This window comes from Topomyia yanbarensis, chromosome 1 (assembly GCF_030247195.1).
Source record: "Topomyia yanbarensis strain Yona2022 chromosome 1, ASM3024719v1, whole genome shotgun sequence".
Taxonomy (NCBI): Eukaryota; Metazoa; Arthropoda; class Insecta; order Diptera; family Culicidae; genus Topomyia; species Topomyia yanbarensis.
In genome coordinates, this window is record NC_080670.1 from 141677337 (window position 1) to 141693566 (window position 16230).

The 16230-nt window shown below is 36.7% G+C and overlaps 1 protein-coding gene across 1 annotated transcript; it reads left to right on the forward strand.

The window, feature by feature from the left end:
- The first annotated feature begins 2245 nt into the window (after positions 1-2245).
- Positions 2246-3565, forward strand: LOC131676368 (uncharacterized). The gene is made up of 3 exons (XM_058955443.1): positions 2246-2590; positions 2655-3125; positions 3208-3565. The coding sequence occupies exons 1-3, from the start codon at positions 2557-2559 to the stop codon at positions 3252-3254; spliced, it is 552 nt and encodes a 183-aa protein (XP_058811426.1). The 5' UTR covers positions 2246-2556; the 3' UTR covers positions 3255-3565.
- Positions 3566-16230: the final 12665 nt, after the last annotated feature.

Genomic DNA, 16230 nt, shown 5'->3' on the forward strand with positions numbered 1-16230 from the left:
TTGCTATCTTATTCTGCTGAATAAATCATCTGCCTAAAGCCTCTACGTTATACTATGGTCACTTTAAAAACGCTCTGCTATTTAATCTTGTAGCGCTCGGCATGTCAGTCCTGGCACTCTTCTCGACTATTCCTGGCACTATACCGCTGACGTCGCACTTATGGCGGTGATCAAACTTGGCGAGAGTGGCAGTGGTTTCGTCGGAATTGTTCACTCGACAAGCAGTAAGTGCAAGGACTCTGCTACTTATGCCTGAGCCCCTCATTGAAACCTTCGTCCTGCCGGAGTGTTAGCTTCGTATGATATCGGAGCGTATTGCTGAACCGAAGCAGTCTGCTACTGGCGCTGCTTCCTTCAAATCGGAATCGCTGAATATTCCCGTTAGCCGAATGTCCAACGTGGCCGAAGGCAAACCGATTGCAGCAACACCACCAGCCGTAGCTGACCTTTTAGCCTTTAATCCAAGTCCCTGCCATTAGCATAGCGACAGACGAGTGCGGCGCAGGCTGGACCATCGGTTGACTCGGTGCCGGACGGGGCGAAACAGCTGCAACAGGAGCGGACCTAATATGGGGTGTAAAGGTCATCAATTGTCATAGATCACCAAAATGCTCTGCGACTAACATTGTGAACAAAACAAACCAAATGATCGCAACAACGATAAAATAATCTAAATTCTGCCCAAACATTTGAAACATTTGAAAAGGGTCTAACTGCCAAACGTAAACTTTGAGAAAAAGGCAAAATAAGTTTTGGTCGAATTCATTATAATTCTATTTAAAAATTTAATACTGTTTTATTTAGTTTGATTGCGCATATTGTTTACATCAGACACTCCCCTTAATTCACTGAGTACGTATTTCACTGCCTTTATAATCCTTTTGAAATCAGTTACAATAATCCTTTATAATCATTTTATAATAAGCGTATTGCTAGTTAGGACTTTTATATCAACCGGGTCCTTTTATAATTTGTTATAAAATCATTATCAAAAATTTTCATAATCCATTGTTGCGTTATGTTTATGCACATGGCCAGATAGATAGTTTTTAACTGGGACGTGACGTGTGGATACGAAAAAACCTAATGTCAATTGCAGCCAGGAGGAGCCGTCAAATGCAGCCAAAGGGAACCGTCAAATGCTGTCAGGGGGAACTGTCAAATGTAGCCAGTCCATTTAAAATATGTGAGGAAGAAAGAGTGGCTATGCAAGACAAGAGAACAGGAAAAAAGAAAAAGAAAACATATATCCACAGGTTTTAATAGAGAACATGAAAATTCGATTTGTTTGCATTTGGCAGTGGGCCTTTTTCAAATGTTTGGCTAGAAATTCCTTACTTCTACAATGAATCATGTACAAGAAAAGTAAAAATGTTAAATTTAACGGAACAATGTATGATGCCGACATCAAATAAAAAATTACAGCTGAGCGACCTTGTTTGGAAAGTGTTAACATTTGGCAGCGAACCAAACCAAGTTTCTCATACTATGATCGAATCAACAAAAATTCCAAGACCATGTCTCGACTAACATATGATTAGGGCCGTAAAGCCAAATTCATGTTTTTCGTTTTATTGTATAAATAGCATCCTTATTATTCATTCTTTACGCTATTGTGAGTTTATATTCGAAAAACATTATCAAAACTATGTTATTATAGTTCACAGTAAACGGCGCACAATCCATATTAAACGAATGGTTTTCACGCCCTTTGCTTCAGTTTACGGCTTAGCTGCATTAAGTGCTTGAATTGGCATTCCGGACCTTTACTTTTTGTCCTTATATAATCTTGTGAGTTATTTTAGGAGGATTTTATTATTGTATAGGCTTTATTGACTTTATTGATGTCGATTTCCAACCAAAAAGTTATCGTATCAAATGAAAAAAATTTAATATTAATATTTAATATGTCAAATTTGTGGTTGGTCGTTTTTTCCAATTTTTGTAAATAATTGTTATTGCCTGATCCTTCAAACAATAATGGACTTCTTGCATCACTATTTTCTTTGTAAATAACCTGTGCAACATTGCTAACAAAAACAGTAAAACCAAGTAAAACTTTGTTATAATATTATATATTAAAAGACTCAAACGTGCTTACGTTATATTTGAATGTCAGTGAAGGACTCAAATTAACGGCTGCAAAACCAACACAAAGCAAACATGTTGAGGTAAACGGCGCAAAGCAAAGGACTTGAAAGCCAAATTAAAAAAAAAGATTTGATTTGGCTTTCAAGTCCTTTGCTTTGCGCCGTTAACTTCACATGTTTGTTTTGTTTTGGCTTTTCAGCCTTTATCTTGAGTCCTTGACTGACTTTCAAATACAACGTAAGCGTTTTTGAGCCCTTTAGTTCAAACCACCTATTAGTAGATCCCAGTGACAAAGCTTTTTTAAATAGCTTAATTTTTTTTTACAATTTAACAGTAAACGCTTACGCTATATTCAAAATTCATTCAACGGCTCAAAAACTGTACGAAAACAAACATAAACAAACAGAGTGAACGGCAAAAAAGCAAACCTCCCGAATACTACTGATCGATTTACGATTTGTAATAATGTTCTCGTCAACAGGATTCGACTTACTTCTTCGTAAGTATTACCTCAACTTACTGTTTTGTCTATACACAAAGCAATGTACTATTTTCTTTTTCAGTGGCCGCTGGTATTTCTGACCCTCCAGTTGGGGAAGAGGTGGCAAGTATAGTTGCTGATACTCCCACGGTTGCAAATTTCGAGGAAGTAGAATTTGTAAACAAAACTACAAACAACACTTTCCTCGAAGGTGTTTCGATGATTATATCGTCAACGCCGATAAGAAGAAGCGGAGTCATAACATTCACTGATCCCCGACAAACACTTCCACTAGATCTGTCAGTATCAATGATTGAGAACGAGCAACCTTTAAATTTAACGATCCACACTAGCGATGTTCCATTAGATCTGGCTATGCCGAAAAGTAATACTCCGAAGAAGTTAGCAACGGAAAAGACGATAAATTTGTGTGGCGATACCCGAACAGAATCAAAGCTTAACCATATCATCTCTTCCGTCCACTCATCAAGGGATTCTTCCCGAATCTGTCGAATATCTGGAAAAATCTTCAAACGCTCGGTTTACTTTGCCGGTGATTTGGACAAAATATTCAAAAAGCCTTCTCCTGATAGTGATGGTAATGGTTTAAGATTTCAAAAAATTAAGTGCTTCAGGTACCAAACGACACTTCCCGGATGTATTGAGCTCAAATACGATATAAAAAATCCAACCTGGTCACAGTTCATATTTGGGAGTGCTAATATAAGAACTGTTGTTTGACCGGATCCAATTAACAGAAAGCCAATCGCTTTGTCACAAGCTAAGTTGGATGATTTGAGGAAGCAATTAAAATATATTAAAAACAAACCATACTACGAAACGTTCCTCAAAGAAATAGTTCCCAAAAAAAAGAGGTCGGAAACCAGTGAATAAGCTCCCGATAACTTCGATATGGATATGGAACTTCATGAAGAAGAAATTGATGTAACCCTTTGTTTAGCGAGTAAATAAAAATGCAACGTTTATTATTTTACATAAAATACAACAGTATTATATATATTTCAACGGTAAAAGGCTTAAACGTGCTTACGTTGTATTTGAAAGTCAGTCAAGGACTCAAATTAACGGCTTCAAAACCAAAACAAAAAACATATGTTGAAGTAAACGGCGCAAAGCAAAGGACTTAAAAGCCAAATCAAAATGTTTGTTTTGATATGGTTTTCAAGTCCTTTGCTTTGCGCCGTTTACTTCACATGGTTGTTTTGTTTTGGCTTTTGAGCCGTTAACTTGAGTCCTTGACTGACTTTCAAATAAAACGTAAGCGCGTTTGAGCCCTTTAGTTTAAACCACTTATTGGTAGATCCCAGTGACAAAGTTGTTTGAAATAGCTGAATTTATTTACAATTTAACGATAAAACAGTGTTCTACTTTCGAATAAAACATTTAATACTAGATTTTGGACGCTACCCAAAATGGTCAGTAACGATATGCTTTCTGATTTTTCGTGCCATTAAAAAGTAATCCAATTGTAATTTGAAATTTATTAAGCGAACGAGAGTCTGGTGGATGAACTATTTGTCAGGAGCAGGACAAGGAGAGATGTTATGGAAAGTTTTACATTAAAAAATTAATTACAAACTAGAGAATCGGTTAACGAGAAAATATAATCATAAAATTCTTACACTATCCCGCTAGGTGATTCCCTATTTCATCACAAAACTCCTTCAACTCTTCGTTAGATTTATATTCCACGGCTAATATCGCTTTGCCGACCGCAGTAATTTCCATTACTGTTTCGCCAGCACTTGAACTACGAGTTTTCCGTACCAAATTGATGCTGCAACCAAAAATGTATTCCTCGCGAAGTACACCAATTTTGCCTTTCTTCCGGCGGGAATCAACACAAATCAGTTCCGGTTCCAAATCCCGATTGGTTATTAGCAGTCGCGCACATATGGCATCTCCTACGTTAACATCCAGGCGGCTCCTCGATGGCGCCCTCGAAAGCCATGGTATTGTAGAAACATATCATCCATTCCCATAGTCGATCAGTCTGTTCCCTCTATTCAATTGTCACACTATAACTAAAATGAAATTCAACCAATCAACACCCATTCCGTTGAAGATAAACCCGTAAGCCACTTACCTCTCCCTACGCTACACCTCCAGTTCCAGTTACTCCCATCCCCGGGCAGCAGATTGTTCGTTATTAATAGCACGATATCGACAATCCACCAGATTCCGACGCCTCCCAGCGTGAGCAATTTTTCGACGGCGATACCGATCTGACCGAGACAGAATCACTAAATGCCCAGAAATTCCAACAGTATGCTGTACAACAGTGTGGTCACGAAGAAAATGGTCCGTGTACTTGACGCAGGGAAACCCGTCCCGCATAAACTCCCGCGGTTCGGCACATTCGATATTGTCGAGCACTACGTACTAAACTCTGGTGGTCTCCACGGCATCGTAATAGACACCGTCAAAATTCACAAACCCGTGGCCCAGTTATTCTTTGACTGTACGGTTTCACTTGTGATCCACCGGGCGATTTGGGCCGTTTCCACAATCAGAATGCTCGTAATCAGAAGCAGGAACAAGCAAATTTTTTATAACTTTTGCACCGTTAACTTGCGGCTCAAAAACCAAAACAAAACAAACAAGTCAAGTAAACGGCGCAAGGCAAGGACTTGAAAGCCAAAACAAAACTAATGCATTGATGTAAACGGCGTGGAGCAAACGGCCGATAATCCACCAGGGATGCCAGTAGTGCGCAAAAAGGACGTAAATTGCATTTTGTTAAAAAAAAGTGGTGATATGTAATGTTTTGCTTCTATTTTGTATTTTGACGTGAAATAATAATGTTTTATCTACCAAATAGCGATATTTTTTCATTAGGCATAATAGACCACTTTAATTAATGAATAAAAAAAGATATGCTAAACTTCATTCCCATTTTTCTCGGTTTGACATCATTGGCTTTACGGCCCTAATCATATGTTAGTCGAGATGTAAACAATCTCTCTGAACTGTCAAAAAAGTGAGATTAAACATTATCATGCAATGATGTCCATCGAGAGGTTCACTTTAGTTTGTTTACATAACCAATGAACTTTGTACCGCGACTCACCACTTCATTTGCCGCGTTGCCAGGAACTCAAGCAAAAATATTCAAAACAGTGTTGCCCAAACACACATTTTGAGTCCCACCATTCTTGCAAAGGTGAAAAAATACTCAACATTCTTGCATTTTTCAAATTTAAAAAAATCATTAAAAAATCACGATAGCTCCAAATAGTCTCATTTCAACGGCAATATTCTTAAAAATGTGTAGTCTTTTGAATAAAAATAAGAAAAAAGGGGGTTAGGTCGGACGAGAAAGGTCTATAGAGGACTGCATCGAACTTCAGCGACATCTAGATGCTTTCTGTAACTGGTGTAATCGCAACTTGTTGGCTCTCAGTGTGTCCAAATGCTCTATAATATCTTTCACGCGCAGAAAAAATCCAATTCTCTGGAGCTACAACATCGCCGGCCAATAGACCTTTCTCGTCAAAAAATTTTATATGATAGGATGCTTCCTTTTTTATCCCCAATTCGTTACTTCCTATTGCCGCGATGATTTGGTACCTCTAACTATTGAAAAAATCAAAAATAGTGCAAGCTGCTCATTTAACCCCATATTCTGAATACCTATCTTGCCTTGTTTCCCCGTATTTTTACACCATTTGGATGAATTTCCTGTGGGGAATACTAAAAGGATGCCAGATCTGCATATATATTAGTAAATCTGTAGATTTTGCGTTTTCACTGCAGATCTTTTGCAGATTACAAATATTTAGCAGAACAAATCCTATGCCAGCCAATTTATACACCAGCCTTCAACATTTTTGATCATTTAAATTATATACATACTACATTTCTACGTCGCATTTATTGAAGATTTTTGTAGCAATCTGCAGACTTTTATATTTTTACTGCAGGCTATTGTCTAAATAGACCTGGCATCACTGATGCTGAAATGATTCATTCATATACCTGTCAAAAATATAGAGCATTGTGTGAACAATGTTGCTTCAGAATCTTCATCGCGACGAAGCATGGTGAATATGAATCACCTGCATTCGTCCCACATCGTTCTTCGCTGTTATATTCAACTTGCTGTTGATATTCATCCACGAATGAAGCCGACTGCCAATCCGTGTTTATCCGAATGCCTTATCCATACGTTCTTGCCTTGCTACTCATCGAACGACCGAATGAACTGCACAAGGAAGCTATGAAGTGAATGACGAATAAACGAATCAGTAAACTATTCCTCACCATAGCGATGATCGCTTACAACTATTGGCGAAGATGACTTCAATTTTATCTTCGCAGAATGATGGCTCGCGAAGAAATATATTTTAATTCTGATGCGTTGTACTGTTCGGAACAAGCCAATGCGCTACTGGTTCTTCAGTACAAAACTATGGGTTAAATTAACAGCCGAATCAAGGCAATATTTGTTAAATATAGTACAATCTTAATAGAAGCCTTGTTTGTCAAGTATTCAAAGGAGATTGAACACATGTTTGGTGATAAAACTCGGCATAAGCAAAACAAAATTCTTTTGGATGAAGTTTTGATTTTAATCTGCACATGGTGTTATATCACAATAATTTAACCTATTGCGCATGTTTTGCTAGTATCACGACGAAATCGCTTAATCAGCACGGTTGTTTAAAAATAAATTAGCTGTAGAATGAACAGTGTGTTGTGGGTGTAATATGGACAATACAAATATTACTTCTTGTTCCCCCATCGGGAAAGACTTGGCATAAAAACGTGCTGTAATTATTTTACTCCATATTGTCGAGATCCTTAGATACCAACAAAAAATATAAAATGGTTAAATTTCGATTTTTTAATGCATTCCCTTCTAGGGATTAGCTATAATCATTACATTGCATGTGCACATCTCACGAATTCAACCATGACTGCTAACTTTGTTAACTAGTGCTATAAAGATAGATTGATGTTTAAGGTGAGATTATTTGTGACGTGGTTAACATTAACAGTAGGTACCACAGTTTGATAAAAAATACATCATTTAACGCAAATTTATTAATTAGGGGTCATACACTAATTACGTAAGGACATATGAGGGGAGTGGGTGTTTCAAAATATATTACCAATTCTCACCTGGGGGAGGGAAGGTTTGTCCTTTCTTAAGTAATATCATAAAACATGCATGAAAAATGAAATCGATAAGAAAAAATATTCTTCTCATAAGAAAAGAAACTATTTCTTATTTGTGCCGTGAACATTTAATATATTAAACAAAATGGGCACATACTGTACATCAAATTGAAGTGTTTTGCAGCGACAGAATATGATTGTTAAATTATTTATGGAATTTATTGTTGCCAATGTAAGGGGCGGCTTAATTGTCGATGGTTTTGAGGCAGTTACAGAAATTTCTTGACTCTTGGTGGTACATTGTTCTGATCGGGAGCTGGAGTCACAATCTGCTTTACAAGTTAAGAAGTGTTGAGACCCTTCGTGTTGTTAGGCCAACATCCTCCTTTTCAAACTTTCGCTTCAAACCCGCAAGGTATATGAAAAATTTTCTGTCGTGTAATTGTCAAAAAACTTGTTGGCCGTATAGTTCCAGAGTGTGAACTGTATTTTACTTCAAGAAAATTCGAAGATAGCCATGCCGGAACTATGCGTACGATAAGCGTTATAGTTGAAACTCCGAACAAATTCACACCAGAAGAGGTTATAAATTCTTTTGAGTTCTACATCACAAAGAAATAGATTCAAAGGAAGTGGAATATAGCGAAGCAAATTATGTGGAACAAATCGGAGTTTCTAAATAACTCCCAAAATTTATTCTGAAATTTCTACTGGGCGAGATTAGGATGCAAATGAAATTTCTGCAGATGATTATACACACACTTAGAAAAAATCGTATAAATTTACGTCTCCTGATCCTGACATATACGAGCATCAAAAATGACTTAGCTTTACGTTTGATTTTAATTTTACATGACATTGAATTTCGTAAATCATGTAATTTTACTCCACTTATGGCGTTTGTTCTGAATGACAGTAAGTGTAATTTTATGTCATTGCGCATGGAAAATATGTTTCATGTAAAATTAAATGGAACACGGTAATGTTTAATGTTTAGTCATTTCGTGAATTACGGTTTGTTAAATTGTGTCATGTTTGCAATAACGTCAATGATAAAATTTATAATTTTTTGGTGTGTAGTTAAATTTTGTCCTGAGTTCTCTTTTAATAATTCAATAAGTATCGTTTTCGCTATCGAATAATTTAATGAATTAACAATATGATTTTTAATTACACAAAGCATGATAAAATCTTATGTAGGGTGAGAGGGAGTTCGCCAAAATCATACGAACTCTTATCAGGGGGGAGGGGGAGGTTGAATAGTTCTAAAAAAGCCTTACGTATGAAAGGATTTTTCATTTCAAACATTTAAAATTACCTTAAGGGATCGAAACAAGCATAAAAATATTTTAAAAAAATTAAAAACCAAATAGAATACGTTATAGTTAAATGTAGAATCTTACACTTAGTAAAGTCTACCCATGTTCCCCTACTCTATCGTCGGAGCAATTAAATTTACGTACATTTTCGAAATATGCTAGAAGTACCAAGTTCCAATCAATCTTACATTTAAGATTCGCCCACTTAAAATAAACAACTCGATCAAATTTAGTAACTCAAGCTTCAAGATAATCAACACATTTCTGATCAAAATTAGTCGATTAAAAATATTCCAGGTGCACTGATTATGGCAAGCAAAGCTTATTTCCGTTCAACTTCATAGTGTGTCATGACTTGTAGAACACTTGAGCGATATTGGAAAATATTGATATTTTTAACGTCCATTTTTCATATTATTTAGGTACTTCTCCACAAAAGAAATTTTGAAGTTTTCTATGAAAACTTTTGCCTTTAAAAATCTGGCCTAGAGGATTGATATGTCTTGACATATTGATTCCCTAGACTCTAGTTTGTTCCGTGAAAAAATTATGAACACTTTTTATATAGGATTTTGAATGAATATTGCAACATTTGAAAAACTTGTTTTGGTATTTTCAGGCTATTTGTTTTTCTAAAAAGTCGTATATTCTTTTTGGAAAAAACAGTTTTCACTTTCAGGCACTTTATTCGAAGATGACGAAGTTCTTATAACTTTCAAATGAAAATAGTTTAGTGGTTGGTGTCCTTAAACATCTCATGCGTTCTAAAATATTTTTAATATGTCCAGAGATTACATTTATGTTAAATAATAATTAGAGTAAGATTCCGTTTTTGGCATGCTCCATTTTTGGCAACAAAAAAGTTCCATTTTTGGCAACATTGTTTTTGTTCATAGTCAATCTTTAAAAAAATGATCAATACACATTTTGTTGTGATAATGGATATCACTTTTGACTTTATTTCCAAACATAGGAGTCATATTTACTATATTTTATGGAGGCGGGTATAGCGAATAAAATTAAATTGCTGATTTTTTTTGTGTTATTTCATTCTATTTCATATATTCTTATATAATTAATGTTCTTGTAACATTTATGAAGTCACAAATTGAAAATAAAAGCTTTTAAGGTATAATTCCATTTTTGGCACGGTTCCAGTTTTGGCAACTGAAAAAAAAATATATTTTGTTGCCAATAACGGTATCCTACTGTACTAAATTTATCTAAAAACGATTTTAAAGTCTCACAGCACTGTAGAATAAAAAAAAGTCGATTTTCAATTTATTAGTCAAAAATGGCTTTAAAATGTTAAAAATTATATCCCAAAACATGGAAGACGAAAACAATACATAAATATTCAGATTTTCAATTCTATCGCAATGCCTCTTATATATATCTCGTGTGTACTGAAAACTTTGACCGCGTTTTTCTCGATAGGGATGGGCGATACTAGTATCGATACTGACGGTATCGATACTTTTCTACTAAGTATCGAGTATTTTTGTATCGATACTTCCATGTGCCATAAAGTATCGGTATCGATACTTTCTGAACGATACTTGCGCGTGGTATCGCTTGATTTTTTTCTCTTTCGAGCATAAAAATCAAACTGGGCCTCTCCTCTGTAAACGTCGGATAAAAAAAACTTCAGTATCAAAACCGCAAAATTATATCCGATTCTTACAAAGAAGTATTGTTTAATCGTGAACGTCAAAATATATGCAAGCCCCTGCCTACGTGTTATTTATTTTAACCGGTTCTTATACTAGAGGTTCAAGTCAGCCTAGTTTTGCGGTTGAGAACTTTTTAAGTGATTCTTATGCGGAAAGATCTAAGTCCGATTTTTACGTTTGAAGTTTATTTCCGATTTTTACATTCTATTATATTTAAAGTGTAATGAAGCACGTTCTATCCCTGCGTCTTTTATTTTCGGTCGTTGAATCAAAGTTTCCATTCCGGACTTTCGAGTTGAAGCCTGCGGTCAAACAGTAAATTCTGGATAAATATGTGAAATGGGTATAACGCAAATGAGAGCCTCTCTGTGTTTACTCCCTTTTCCGTCACTAACTGGGAAACATTGCGCAAAGATGATTCAAGAGTAGTCAAGAAAGGTACCGTTGGAATAAGAATAAATTGGCTCAATGTTCGCATTCCTCGCGTTATTCGGAAACTAGGTACCACGACTCAATCCTTTTATGAATTCTTTCTACAATATGTTCGTAGTATATTTTAAAACACACGTCAACATACTGGAAAATAAAGAATACTTTCCAGAATGTCTATCCAGGACACTTTCCAGGACGTCTAACCAGATAAAACCAATGATTTGGTTCCAAATACCTGAGTTAATGTCGCACCTATTTCTCATGGAATTTACGTCCGATTTTCACAAACTTGAATTCAAATAAAACATTCAATATTACCATAAAATTTATATTAGATTCCATTCCGAACTCAGCTTTGATTCTGGTCACAGGTTGGCAGTCATATAGGCATTTCTCAAATAAACGGCATGGTAGCTAATTGGTACAAAACCAATTAAAATAGGTATTTTTGCCTTTCTCATATAAAAAGGTTATGCAATCACTCTAAAAATCGTCAACCTAATCCCGGCCCGGAGTGCCGAATGTCATATGCCATTCGACTCAGCTCGTCGAGATCGGAAAATGTATGTGTGAGTGTATGTGTGTGCGTATGTGTGTATGTGGAAAAAAATGTCACCTCTGTTTCTCAGAGATGGCTGGACCGCTTTGCACAAATCTGGTCTCAAATGAAAGGTACAACCTTCCCATCGGCTGCTATTTAATTTTTTGTTGATTGGACTTCTGGTTCCGGAATTACCGGTTGAAGAGTGCGACCACACAGCAAATTCCCATATAAACTGAAATGAAAAATTCTCTAAGGTGGGAGTAGGGGAAAATTTCCAAATCGAATTTGTATTTTTGATGCCAAATGTCTTTAAAATAAATGAAACGTCGAGATTTGATATAATTTTTTTTGGCGAAAATTGACTTTTTTGGACTTTGGCAGCTTTTTGCCTTTCTCATATAGAAAGGTTATGCAATTACTCTAAAAATCGTCAAGCTAATGCCGGTCGATTCTTTTTTTACTTTTTTAGGCGTAGGTAGGAGTATCCAGTGAGGGGTTGCTACTTAAAAATTGAAACTAGTTTAAAATTCAATATCAATTCTTCAAAAGGGCTAATGAGATTTTTGTAAACAAACTTATTTCGCTCATTATTCCGCTGTCGAGTTGAATTTCATGAAAGATACACATGAATCAACATCTTTACCCTTTGTAGAATCGATTTCAAATGTCTTTTGCGTTGAAATTATAGCAAATTAAGAGAAATCAGCAAAACAAATGTTTGTTTACAAATCTTATTAGCCCTATTCAAATGTTGATATGGAATTTCTTAACAAGTTGAATATTTTCGGCAGGGTCCGGACCCCCCGGATCCTCTTCTTTGATCCGCCGCTGGTTTCAAGCGATGTTTCAGTGTTGACACATAGCATCTCAAGGTCGTGGCTGTCGATCCATGGTATGTATGTGCAAATCGTACTGAATGTGTAATATACATTTCCACCATTTATTGAACATAACCAGCCATGGAATCGTAGTTTGGACAAATGAGAAAGGCGCAATTGCACCACTAGGTGGATTAAAACAGTTTTTGGACACAATGTATCGACAATGCCGGAAGTTCCGGTGAAAATGACCTTATGCAAAAATAAAGTCGCATTATACCATTTCACCATAGACTCCTATCGAATTTCATAATTTTATATTCCGGAAAAATGAACTGTGTTGTCTTGGTCAATTATGGAATAAGTCAGATTCGTAAATTTTCCTAAGGCCAATATTAAAACCATATTGAAAATATTGAGCGCCAACGAGTTTTGGTGTTTGAAGCAATCATAGGCACAATACTTGGCAATAAGAATTCTTCCTACGAGTTACGTGCAACACCATGATGGTCAACCCAAGTCTGAACCCACAGCCATTGATTTTGATAAATGATTTATTTGTTTATTTATTATTTTTTTGTTTGTTTGTTTATTTATTAAGGTTTTAACCCCAACGACCATTCGACTTTTCTGAATATAATATACAATTCAGGAAATAAATTACAATTCATCAAAACTAATAGAACAAAAAGCCATATATTGTTGCTGCCGTCTATTGCGAGCGCACGCTTTCCGTTTCTTGAATTAATTTCTTTCTTGGTTAGGAGCAATGGTCAGATTGGCCCTCTGCAGCTTGCTGATTATTCCATTTGCCTTCTCTCTCGCTCGTGTCGCTGGAGCTTTGATTTTCGCTGTTACATGTTTGATACTTTTTGTGTTTTCGGATGACTTTGGCATAGCCGTCTTATTGAGAAAATTTCGAAACTGGAGTCGGTCGGTTCGTCGCGTGTGAAGTGAAAAACTCTTCCATAAATTGCTGCCATTTCGGGACGTATCTGAGTGTTTATTAGCTGGGAAAAAGTACCAAAGGATCGTCGGACAATATGGGATACGTTGAAGAAAATTGATTCCTGACGTGGGACGACTCGTAAAAGCGTTTTTCGAAGGTTTTTCTTCCTCGCAGAAGCATCATCAGGAGGGGAGACAAACGGAACGTACGAATATCACGAATACACCTCCACGTCCGCCGCTCATCACTTCTGTACGAACGCTGTTGCTGCGAAGAGAGTGTGTGAAGAACCAAGCTATTACAAAAGCGAGACGGACGAACCCACTGGAAAGTGGGTAGTATGCACACTACACGGAGAGCTTTATTTGATCATCGATTGCAGTTTTTTCCCTGTCTCGTTCTTTCCGCTGTAGAATTTGTGCGTTGGGCGTATTCAGCCTGTTAACTCGTTGGGTGCTTGCTGGAGGTGTATTCTGTGGGGTGCATGGGAATCGCGGCGAAGTGTGAGCGACGTGACTAGGGGCTGTGTGGGCTCATCGTGTTTTTGTTCCTCGGTGCATACTGAAACAGACATATGCAGACCTTCCATGTTTTCTATTTCGGCCTCTTATTCTGCTGTGATTTTTATGTATTTTCTGGAGTATACTTCAGGTGAGTATTCGTCGGATGGATGGACCGAGTATATCCAATGCGTGCGGTGAGGATGGAGGGATATGCTGTCGAAGACTGCATGAAGTTCTCTGTGTATCATTGGTAAAATAGAAAAACTGGTATATTTTTATATACATATAAACTAATTTATATATGAATTATATTACATTCAATTAAATACACTAAATACGTGTCAATTTCTTACGTCATGTAAGGAATCGAAAGTCTTATTGTAATGTTAAAATCCATTTGATACAAACATTACATTAAGGCGGGGCTGGTTGATGGAACGATTGCCTCGGAAAACGGTTTGCCCTGTATACGAAATGGTTAATGGATTCAGCAAATCAATTGAGCTAGCACCTACCCAAACCCTGGAATCAAATTATTTGCATGCATGTATCTTTTTTCTGTAAACCGCCGCCAGCCAGTGGGAGATGGGATAGGTTTCACACACACACATACACACACACTTTGCATAGCCGTCTTATTTCTTGTTTATTTCTTCCCTAGGTATGTTAACTATTAGCTTGGCGATATCGTGGAATATTGTTCGTCCGGTATTAATTTGTTGGCCAGCTGTCTGTGGTGTATCAGCAGATGTCGAAGGCTGTTTGGCGGTGTTGGTTTCAGAAGATATGAATTCTTTAATTATTTTGGTACATGGCTTACCGTAGTGTGCCGTCTGATTACAGAACTGACACGTGGGCGTCTGCCTAGAATATGTGCATAGGATATGATCCACCCTCGAAAGTCCAGTAAGACGGTATAGGTTGGTTCAGCCGCATTCGCACCACCCTAACACCGTTGAGAATGCCAGGGAAAAAAGTTTCTCCAAAGGGCCATTTGTGACGGATTCCACTTCTCCATACTGCTATATGAATCTTTTAATATAATCAGTACTAGTGCGAGGTGGCAAATCGTGAAGGCGAATTTCTGTCAGATCAAGGTCCATATACACGGGCATTTTGTTTTTGACGTTTTGATATTCTCCGTCGTATTGCATGTTGTTCTTCGCTACGAAGCTTTCTGCCACGGCTAAGGAGTTAAACGGTATTAGCCCTACTTGTCTCGTATGATATAGTTGTATGTGTGAAATTTCTGTAAGAACAAGTTCCATTTTCACCTTGATTAACTGTTCCACCTCGCGCACTGTAGCTCTAAGACGGGTCTGCCAAAAGTCAATCGCGATTGTGTTTTCTCGTAATGGGAGAATTATATATATGTTACGCGTACACGTTAGAGCGGCGCGGGTAGTATTGTTTGTTTGTATGCTATAAGCAAGCGGTGCGCTTTTTGACTTCAGATCTGTGCGAAAATGAGATAAGGAAGCAGACTGATCTCTACGATACTATTGCTCTTCCCTTATGAGGCACGGACATCAGAAAATTGTTTTATGGAAACAGCACGAGGAACACCACCGACCCAGGGTGGCAATTTATTCTTTTAAAATTAAACCATTTGAAATTAATATTATATTGCTTGGCTTTGCAGCCCACGATTACTGATGGTTAAAAAAATTGTGACAGTCCAATACAAATATTTTAAAGTTATAGTAAACATAGCCAACCATGGAATCCTAGTGAAAGGCACTATTGCATAGTAAGTAAACTAAAACGGGTACATCTTTTCTGTTGATGACATCATGCATTCTTTACAGTTTCTAATGTTTGTTTTTCCTCATTTCATTTTCTAATTTTGCAGTTTCCCAATCTTTTAAATTTCAGAATAAATTATCATTTTGGATTACTGTACGTTTCTCCAATTAACATTCATAGATAAACAACTTATTTTTTTTAAATTACAGATTTTAACAAATTTTAAATATGCATTTGTTTATTACCGATCGATAGTATCGAAAGTATCGATACTTTTCCTCCGATACATCGATACTCAGTATCGTAATAATCCAAAGTATCGCGATACCGAAGTATCGATACTTTTTTCAGTATCGCCCATCCCTATTTCTCGAAGCCACTTTTTTTGAGCTGGCCGCAAATGTAACTCGAACAAATGATTTTTGAACGCTTGGAAATTTTCACAGTATATTCAAAATTGATTTCTCCAGCGACGTACGTAGGATTTTTTTTATTGCTTTGCCTTTTTAATTAATTTTGTATCGATTTTCAT

What these genes read in the sequence shown, in the direction of transcription:
- LOC131676368 (XM_058955443.1), top strand. Translation starts at nt 2,557, where the DNA reads ATGTTCTCGTCAACAGGATTCGACTTACTTCTTC. An exon ending in AGGATTCGACTTACTTCTTC is followed by an intron (nt 2,591 to 2,654) that starts GTAAGTATTACC and finishes TTTCTTTTTCAG; the next exon opens with TGGCCGCTGGTATTTCTGAC. An exon ending in ACGCTCGGTTTACTTTGCCG is followed by an intron (nt 3,126 to 3,207) that starts GTGATTTGGACA and finishes TAAGTGCTTCAG; the next exon opens with GTACCAAACGACACTTCCCG.